Source organism: Cervus canadensis, chromosome 17 (assembly GCF_019320065.1).
Source record: "Cervus canadensis isolate Bull #8, Minnesota chromosome 17, ASM1932006v1, whole genome shotgun sequence".
Taxonomy (NCBI): Eukaryota; Metazoa; Chordata; class Mammalia; order Artiodactyla; family Cervidae; genus Cervus; species Cervus canadensis.
This window is the reverse complement of record NC_057402.1, coordinates 5731169-5741264: the sequence shown is the minus strand read 5'-3', so window position 1 is coordinate 5741264 and position 10096 is coordinate 5731169. Positions and strand designations below refer to the sequence as shown.

Sequence of the window (10096 nt, the reverse complement as noted above, 5' to 3'; positions counted from 1 at the left end):
TAGAGGCCCTGCAGCACGTCGGGGGCTTCCGCAGCCGCCCAGCGGTTCTGCTCCAGCTGCAGGATCCTATCGAAGCAGCTCGCGATCTCGGTCTGTGCGGGCCAGGGAAGGGGCCGCGGTGAGACCCTCCCAGGAGGGAGACCCCCCCTACCTCCAAGCCCTAGGGCGCGCCCTTGGAGACAGGGGCACCCCTGCCGAGACACAGGCCCATGGCACAGAGAGGCTCGGACCCTGGGCACTGCGCCTCCCTACCCCGCGGCATCGACCGCCCTCCACCTGAACCCCATCCCCTCCGGCCCGGCCCCGCCCTGCTCTCACCTCCAGGAAGCTGGTGCAGTCGTCCTCCAGTCCGGCCCAGACGTCCGGTGCCAGGAGCGGGGGCAGAGGCCCCGAGGGCACAGTCTGGTCCTGGGAGCCCAGGAAATCGGGACTGGAAGGCAGGGCGGGGCCTGGAAGGTCTGGGCGGGACTCTGATGCCGCCGCAGCTGCCCCCACTGCCCTCTGCATAGGCTCAAAGCCTAACGCCATCGCTGAGGCCCGGAATCTGGGCTTCTGTTCACACGCCCAGCCCCCCACCCCGCCCTCCAAGATTCCGTGCCAAACTCCTCTCCGCCCGGCTTCCCACCTCAGGATTTCCTGGCTAAGCAGTCGGCGGAGCGTGCCCCGAAAGCATAAAGATGGCAGTCCGGATGGACCTCGACCAGCTTGCTTCGGGAATGACCTCCACCCTCTCGCTCGGGGTTCACCCAAGATTGAGCTCTAAACGCCATCAGGACCTTGCAGTTCAGGGTCCAGATAGGATCCAGCCCACTCCGAGGCGGGTGCCTGTCTGCAGCCACACAGAATATTAAGGAGCCCAGCACTTTGGCGCCCCCTCCAACTGCCCGTCTGCCTGGTGCGGTGGGGAGCGCTCAGGTGGACGGGGGACCCACCCCATCACTTTCTGAAGAGCCCTGAACCGAGGTGTCCATCCAAAGCAAGAGTCGGGGTGAAAGCCAGCCCTCAAGGAGCGCGGTGAGCCCGTGGTTGTGTCCAGGGTGGAGGGGGCGCCCTTGGCCAGTTCACTCAAAGGCCCCGCGTGGACTAGGCGGGACTCACTGGGCTCACCGCCTCGGAAGCAACCCCTCCCGTAGCGCTTTCCAGCTTCGGGAACCCGAGTTGGAGAGCACCAGGGTCTGGGATGGGGAGGAGAGAATGTCAGAGGGTTCCCGGATCTCGGATCTTGGTGCCTAACAGCCAGTACTCTCCCCGGGAAGAAAAGGAGGAGAAAGGTGCCCTGTGCCCTTCAGAGCAGGTTCCCGAAGGCCTCGCGGGCGGGCAGTGCCAGCCCCTCCTTGCCCTCACCCCACCCCGCGGCCTCCGGCCTGGGCCTCACCTGCCGTACACGTTGGTGGCCCAGTCCAGCAGCACGTAGAGCTGCTTATAGCTGCGGGCGTCTTGCGTGAGCTCCTGGAAGCGCGGGGCCACCGCGCCGTGGAAGGCACTCAGGTAGGTCTGCCACGCCGGGAAGCCGGCGGCCGCGTAAGCGGGGTGCACCTCCCGCTGCACCTTCTGCAGGTCGCGGCGAACCAAACCGCCGAGCTCGGCCAGGAGCCGCGCCACGTCGGGGGCAGCGTCGGCCGCCCCCGGGGCCTCCCCCGCGCCCGCCTGCCGCACACGTTCCTCCGCGCTCCGCCGCACCGCGTTCTCCCAGTGCTGGCGCCAGCCGCGCGGCGTGCGCAGAAAGTCGCCGTCTGCGGGGGGCTCCGGATGGGCCTCCTCTTCCGCGAGCACCACGCGGGCCACCTCCGCGAGCGCGGCAGCGTCCACCCCGTCCGGGCCCAGCGTCTCGCGCACGATGGCGCCGATCTCCTCGGTCAGCCCGTCGTAGTGCAGGCACACGTCCATGGCGCGCCGCGCGAAGTCCGTAGGGTCCTGCTGGGAGGTGCACGAGGCTTTCTCGGCCAGTAGCCCCGTCTCCAGGTGCCACAGCTGCTCGAAGGCGGCCAGGAGTTGCCGCTTGGAGATGAGGTCGGCCACAGATGTGCCTTTTGCAAGGTCGGGCGAGAAGAGGGCCAGTGAAGGGGACGCTCCAGGTAGGCCTATCGGCCTGGACCCTACACACCCCGGGCTGGGCTGCCTGGCCCCAGAGCGCTACGGAAGGCCTGCTCCAGGAGCAAGGGCCCCGACTGCCCTATGTCCTTCGGAATTGCCTTTGAAGAGGCAGATCCCAGGTCCCGAGCCTGGTTCAGATCGAGCCTGGGATGGTCCTCCCCTTGCCTTCAGCCCCTACATCGGCCGCTGCTCCCTGCATGGAGCTGGACCTGGTGGCCTCCAGCGCAGTCCTGACTCAGGTCCGGTGGGGCCAGAGCTCAGGCTGGTCGTGTCCTTGGATGCCCAGGCTCCTGCCCATGGTGTCCAGCTTCAGTATTTCTTGTTCCCAGCTGTTCCCTGCTCTGGGCCAGCCTCCACCCCGGGGGAGCCCTCCACCTTCTCCTGCACACCCCCTTCAGGGCCCATCTCCTGGGTGGCCCCCTGATCTTGCCTCCAGGAGGTCTTGGCTCCCAGGCACCCTCCATGATCATGTGATCTGAGTAGGGCAGTGCCTTGACTACCAGTCCGGTTTGGGCAGGAGCCAAGCTGTGGAAGCCCGTGGAGTTCTGGGGCCCTGCAGATCTGGATTCAAATCTCATTTTTCCACTTCCCAGCTGTGATACATGAGGCAAGTCACTTAACCGCTCTGAGCCTCAATTTTCTCGGCTGCCTTTGTTGAAATGCTGGAAGAATTTTACCATGCAGTTGTGCAGGGGCAGGGGTTTGGGGTGGCTGGGGAGGGTAACCCCAAACCCCGCTGTCCCCTCTCTCTCTGGCCTTGGTTTCCACCCCTGCTCAGTGGGGGGGGGGGTGGCAGGAGGGTTCACCTTCGGCTTCCTCAGGCTCAGTCCCCGTGGACGACCGCCGGCCAACACCTTCCTTGGCCTTGGAGGACCCCTTCCTGCCGCCGGCCGGCCCTGGCTCAGAGGTCGCCCCTGTCTGGTCCCCGGCGGGGCCGTTGTCTGAAGTGCGCCGCAGAGACCGGAACAGGAAGCGGCCGCTGAGCCTGAGCAGCACTGCGTCACCTCGGGGGGCTTGGCCCGAGGCCCGCTGGCTCACCCTCGAGAAGGCCCGCCGCAAAGTGCCCCGGCCAGGCCTGGAGCCCTCGGGCCGGTCGCGGGGTGCGTCCTCGCTGCTCGCCCGACGGGCGCCCTGGGCTGGGGTGTGCTGCTCCACGGGCTCTTGAGGGCGGTGCGGCTCCGGCCCAGAGGCCTCTGTCTGCGGCAACGGCATCTTGGAGTCAGCGCAGCTGGGGGTGAAAGGGAAGCTCAGGCAGCTGGGGCGGGGTGGTGGGGGAGTGACCAGTCGCGGGGAGCAGACACCGAAACCCCATGAGATCCCGTGGGGCGTGTGGGGGCCCAGGCGCTGGTCAGAGAAGCTTCCCCCTCCACCAGAGGTGACCCTAAAACTGGAAAAGGAAAAACTGGAAAAAGAAATGTCAAAAGGAAATGTCAAAACGTCAAGAGGAAATGTCACGAGGCAGCTCCCTTGGCCTAAGCCATCTTTGTGCCAGGATGCAGCTATTTCTGCAGACAACGGACAGCTACTTTTATCAGGAAACCTCCCCTGACACCATTTTCCATGACAGTCTCCCCTGGGTACCCACCTGCGCTGGGTGTGCCAGGCCAGACCCTCCCACCAGAGCTGGAGAGGGAAACGAACGTGCAGATTCCTGGGCTCAGCCCAGCCAGCAGCCCACAGTCCCCAGAGTGGGCCTAGCAACCACATCCAGGGCTTTCTGAACCTCGGGTCCTGAGGCCTAGCGTGTCCACCCCCTCACAGCCCCTTCACTGCCCCCCTCACCCCTCAGCTCACCCCCTTTCAGCCATCAGGCCGACTGTTTCTGCTCAAAGCGGAGCTCAAGGGCCCCCGTGGAGGACATCCACCCCTTTCCCTGGATGTCCCAGCACTGGATGGGGGTGGGGTCAGGCTGGAGGGGGCTGGCCCAGGCCACCGGGGGCTTATCAAGGCCTTGCAGCCCGCAGGGAAGGCTGTGGGAGGGGCCTTGGTTCTATATTTAACCAGGGGCTGGAGACTCCCAGCACCCACTCTCACCCATGATCTGCCTGCTGCCCCCTGGAGAGGATGGGGAGGGGGTCTCCAGGGCGTGGGGGCCTGGGTCAGGGCCCTCACCACCCCCAGGCACCCCCAGGCTCCACTCACTCCTCACCCCCTTTCAGCCCAGCCTGGCTGTTGGGGAAAAGAAGAGAAAGTTCTTGGCCTTCTGGGACCTCCCACCCACCCCACTGTGCAAAGAGGAGTTGAAGGTGGTGGGGGGCTAGCAAGTTCTCACTTCAGCCCGAGGAGCTAGGGCCCAAAGGAGGGCAGGACCTGCTGAAGTCACTGACCAACCAGAGGCCGAACCACCCCCCATCCCCAGGTCACCCCCCACCATGGGGACAAAGGTCAGGCTGGAGCCAGCACCCGACCCTTGGGTAGTATTGGGCCGGAGTGGCCTCTCGCCAGGCCTCAGTGTGCCTGGGGTGATTGACACCAGGACAGGCAGGGCCCAGACCCTTACCCACCCCCACTCCACCTGCCAGCAAGATGTCTGTCCAGGGGACAGACATGCAGGGCTTCGCCGAGGCCTACCTTCCTCTCCCAGAGGCAGTTGAGCAGCTGGAAGGAGGCTGCCCCGAGGGAGGGGCCAGCCCAGGTGCTCGATGCAGGCCTTATCAGCCCCGCCCTGGCCACAGGTCATGGTTCTCCTGGATGCCAGGACTCGGGGACCATGCCCTCAGATCAGGCCCGACACAGCAGGGAGCATTGTGCCAGCGGCCGTCTGTGCCCCCCACCCCCCACCCCCCGCCGTGCCCCCAGCTCCCAGCAGGGGCAGGAGTGGTGATGAAGAGAGCCATTCCAGCCGGGTCCAGCCTGCTACGCTCTGGGCTCTGTTTCCAGGGAGTGTGGGGGCAGGACAAGCCAGCCTACCTTGGTTGGCAAGCGCTCACACTTAGTAAGCACCTACTGTATGCTGGGTCCAATGCCTGGCACGTGTCAGATACCCATGACAACAAAGCGACAGGGTGTCATTCACCCCACTTCATAGATAAGGAAACAGGCTCAGAGAGGGGCAGGGTCTTGCCTTAAGCCACACAGCTCAGGGGCGGGGAGTCAGGACCAGCCCGGGTCTGGCTAGGAACCTGGGAGCAGAGGCTGAACCCTGTCTTCCAGTACCAGCTGCCCAGCGTTGCTGCCCAGGGAACCCTTCTTCTGGCAGAGGGTCTGAAGGTAGGCAGGCTGCCAGATGCCAGGAGTGGGATCAGAGTTGAAGTTCTCCCAGGAAGCCTAGGGGAAAATTCTGGGGGAAGAGGGGCAGCTGGCAGCTGGGTCTCACGGGAGGTAACAGAGGCAGAGACTTGAAACTTAGCCACCCTGCCTGACCACCTCGTCCCAAAGCCCATCGAGGCCCCCCTGGTGGTCCCCCTGCTCCCTGCTCCCTGAATCTTGCTTCTGCAGCTTCCCGAGTCATTCTTGACCTTCATGAGGCACAGGACAATCAGGTCACTCTCCTGCTTTAAACCCTTCCATGGCTCCCCACAGCCTGGCATTTGAAGCCCCTCTCGCCTCCATCATGGTCTGAACTTCCTCCACCCTCACTTCCGGGCCTCATGGGCCTGCACCCAGCCAGCCTCCCAGCTTCTGCTCAGGCAGCTCCTTCTCCCAGCCTCTCCCTCTGCTCCCCAAAGCTGACCTGTATTTCAGAAGCTGGGGTGCAGTTGCCTCCACCTCCGAGCAGTCCTTGGCCTGTGCTGTACCACCTGCCTGCTCCTCAGGCCCGCGGACTGGCCCCGTGTGGCGTGGGTCTCCTCACTGGCCTGGGGACCTCTGTCCATCCACCCCTCCCTGTCTCCCCGGAGCCAGCCTGTGTGGGGTGTCAGGGAATGTTTAACAGTGGGATTCCTGGGTGCTGTTTCCTATCTCTCTTGAGCCCTCTGTTCTTTGTCAGTCCCTATCAGCGTCCAGAGGAGCTGGCAAGCTGCTCCCAGAACTGAGATCATAGAGATGGGATGCTTGCATAGGATTTCCTTCATTAGCTTTTCCATTTGGTGAAAGGGATTTAAATAATCCCTAAGTGGACCCTCTTGTGATACGGATTGCTTTTGGCCTTATGGCCTCTATTGCTCCTTGTTTCCTTGGTAACTTGTAAAGTCAGGTCTTTTTTGATCTTTATCTGAAGAAGCTACCTTGTAATACAGTATATATACTCTTACAGAATTCAATAAGCATCCTTGCTCCACCAGAGACTTGGGTACCCGTGTCCTTCTCTCTCTCTCTCTCTATTTCTGGCTGATTCCCTGGAGCACGAAGGCCGGCTGCATAACCCAGGGCATATTAGCCTCTTTCCTTCTTTCACTTTCTTATCGTCGACTCCAGACCACCAGATTCTGGTCCATTAAAGGACCTCAACAAGTGGCACCCAGAACAGGGGCCTGGTATACACGGTACTTCGGACGGAGTGACTCAAGGCCTATTGAGGCCAGTAAGTACAAGGACATGGGTCAAATGGCTGGAAAGCCCCCTCACTTTTCTACTTTACTTCATCATTTATTTAAAGTTCAGGGACTTTAGGTTTCGCGCCAACGAGTAGAGGCTTACCTTCAAACAATAGCTGAACATAATCCCTGGTTCCCTGATGAAGGCAGCTTTGATTTAGAAATTTGGTATCCGGTCAAAGAGAGTGTTGAATGAGCCACCAGACGGGGAAAAAATATTCCAATTGATTTCTGGCCCCTGTGGGCTCTCAGTAAAGCTGTAATTCTGCCATTTCAAGGCAATTCTAGCCCTCCTGATATTCAACAACAGACAGAATGCTTATTACATGAATATGAATTCGATGATGAAACTTTACAAAAGGCCCAATTAGAACAACACAAAATATTTCAGAATTTTCCTACAAGCCCTGCCCTGGCTGCTCCAAATGCTCCTCCTCTGCCAACAGGCACGAATCCAAAAGTCTCTCTTTTTCTAGAACCTAATGATTCTGACGACTCTCCTGAGATACTCTGTGACACCAAAGTTGGCAATACTTTTCTGGATAATAATAAGTCCTTAGCACAAACTCATATTTGCAAAAAATTGCTACCTACTCACTCTCCTTCGAGACAGAGGTTCTCTCTGAATTGCTGGCTTTGCAATCACAAGTCTCTGAAGCCGGTGGTTTTTCCCCCTTCCCAGTTTTTAGAAATGCTGACGCTCAAGGGCAAATAATACCTCAAAATGAAGGTATTAACCTTTTTCACATGCAACAAATGAAAAAGGCTGTAACTATGTATGGCCCAAATTCGCCTTTTACTAGAGAGATTCTAAATGTTATGGTGTCTTCTATTGGAACCTTTATTCCTTATGATTGGTAAATTTTAATAAAAGCTCTCCTTAAACCAGGAAAATATCTTCAATAGACAATGTGGTTTCAAGATTTAGCCAGAGATCATGCTAACAAAAACACTCGAGCTGGTGCTCCCCAAAACCAAATTGCTTTTGAAATGTTAACGGGCACTGGACAATTTGATGCTATAGAAGCTCAAATACAATGCCCTCTTTGTTGCATAAGCAATTAAAAACAGTGGCCCTTGAATCCTGGGATCAAATTACTCCTCAAGGGGAACCTACAGGCAGCTACACTAAAATATTACAAGGCCCTAATGAAGCTTATGCTGATTTTTAAGCTAGATTAGAAACTACTATTTCCCGTACTGTAATCGGAGAAGAAGCTAAAAGGCAACTAGAGAAACTACTTGCTTATGAAAATGCAAATCAGGAATGTCAAAAGGCTATAGCCCCAAGTCATGAGACAGGGACTATTATTGATTATTTGAAGGCTTGTCGAAATCTAGGATCAGAAACTCAAAAAATGCAAATACTAGCTGAAACAACGGCTGCTTGTTTTAAAAAGGGAAATGAGAGATGTTTTATATGCAGGGATAAGAACCATTTAAAAAGGGATTGCCCTAAGAAAGCTAATAAAAAAAAAACCTCCAAAAGTGTGCCCCCAATGCTGTAGGGAATGCATTGGGCCAAAGCGTGTAAATCTAAATTTGATATTGAAGGAAAACCTATTTTGGGAAATAGCAAGGTCCAAGCAAGGGACCCCCCCAGGACCCCTTCAAGAAAAACCAGGGGCAAAATCCATCTTTTCCCTCAAACCCTCTACATCCGGCAATGCTCTGGACTAACTATTGCCCCTGAAAAAAATTCAAACCTCTACACCTCTATATACCAGCCCTAAATGATTTTCTCCTTTACCCTCAAGCAGTCCCTTCTAGAATACCTACCGGACTTTTTGGGCCCCTGCCCCCACAAACCTTTGGTCTTTTACTTGGCCAATCTAGTTTGACTTCTAAAGGGATTACTGTTCACCCTGGAGTAATTGATTCAGATTATAAAGGAGAAATTCAAATTATGATGTCATCTCAGATTTTATGGCAATTCAAAAAGGGGGACAAAATTGCTCAATTACTCCTTTTACCTTACATTTCTATTAACTCCTCTAATGATGTACAGACAGGTGGATTCGGCAGTACAGGTCAAAAACAGTCCTTATGGACATCATTGGTATCTGAATTTGCCCGACTGAATATAAATATCAAAATTAATGGTAAAAGATTTTCTGGTCTCCTCGATACTGGATCTGATATTACTATTATATCCAAACATTTATGGCCCAAATCCTGGCCTATACAAAAAAATCTCTTGCCAAATTGCAGGAATTTCTCAAACCAAAGTACAAGAAGTTTATCAAAGGGTTCAAATCTACCTATGTGATGGACCAAAAGGCCAACCTGCAATATTAAAACCTTATGTGACAGATGCACCCCCTTAATTTAATAGGAAGGGATTTACTTATGCAATGGCAAACTCAGATTTACATTCCACATTTTTCCTAGGGGCCACTGCTCATTTAACAAATAATACAATTATTAAAATAACTTGGAAGTATGACAAGCCCATTTGGACAGAGCAGTGGCCCCTTACAAAAGAGAAACTACAGGCTGCTAAAGAACTTACAGATACACAATTAGAATTGAAACATATCGAGGAATCTTGCTCTCCTTGGAACTCTCCTATTTTTGTTATAAAAAAGAAATTAACAAATGGCATCCCTTAACAGACTTTAGAAAAGTTAATGCATCTATGAAACCTATGGGTGCATTACAACCAGGAATCCCATCGCCTACCACTATTCCTCAAAATTGGCACATTATTATTATTGATTTGCAAGATTGCTTTTTTAGTATACCTCTACACCCTTTAGACCCAGAGAGATTCGCTTTCTCTCTCCCTTATCCTAATCATATAGGGCCTCATAAACGACACCGATGGACTGTGCTGCCTCAAGGAATGATGAATTCTCCCACCATGTGTCAGTACTATATAGCTAAAAGCCCTTGAGCCTGTGAGAAAACAATTTCCTGACTCTCTTGTTATCCATTATATGGATGATATATTGTTTTCGGTTCCATCTGTTTTAGGAACTCAACACATGTTTGATTTAGCTCAACAATGCTTAAAAAACTCTGGACTAACTATTGCCCCTGAAAAAAATTCAAACCTCTACACCTTATCATTACTTAGGATTTGTTGTTAATAGACAATGTATTACTCCCCAACTAACTCAGATTCATACTGACAAATTATCAACCTTAAATGATTTTCAGAAACTCTTAGGTTATATAAATTGGATTAGACTCTCTTTAGGCATTGCTAATTATCAACTGCGATTCCCTTCTCCAGTGGACCACATTCTGTCAGACCTCTCCAACATGACCCGACCGTCTTGGGTGGCCCCACACGGCATGGCTTAGTTTCATTGAGCAGAAGATATTAAGAAGAGGTGGCAAGAATGCACAGAAGAACTGTGCAAAAAAGATCTTCAATACCCAGATAATCACGATGGTGTGATCACTCACCTAGAGCCAGACATCCTGGAATGTGAAGTCAAGTGGGCCTTAGAAAGCATCACTACGAACAAAGCTAGTGGAGGTTGATGGAATTTCCATTAGAGCTATTTCAAATCCCTGGT

General features: G+C 54.8%; 1 protein-coding gene across 1 annotated transcript in view; it reads right to left on the bottom strand.

Annotated features, from left to right (window-relative positions):
• LOC122419778 (exocyst complex component 3-like protein 4) overlaps window positions 1-10096 on the bottom strand; it is a 45629-nt gene that overhangs the window by 5229 nt on the left and 30304 nt on the right. The window contains exons 2-5 of the mRNA XM_043434590.1: window positions 2901-3322; window positions 1376-2027; window positions 319-430; window positions 3-92 (exon numbers count right to left, since the gene is read on the bottom strand). Coding sequence (XP_043290525.1) covers window positions 3-92; window positions 319-430; window positions 1376-2027; window positions 2901-3322 — 1276 coding nt within the window. The remainder of the gene's footprint in view (window positions 1-2; window positions 93-318; window positions 431-1375; window positions 2028-2900; window positions 3323-10096) is intronic.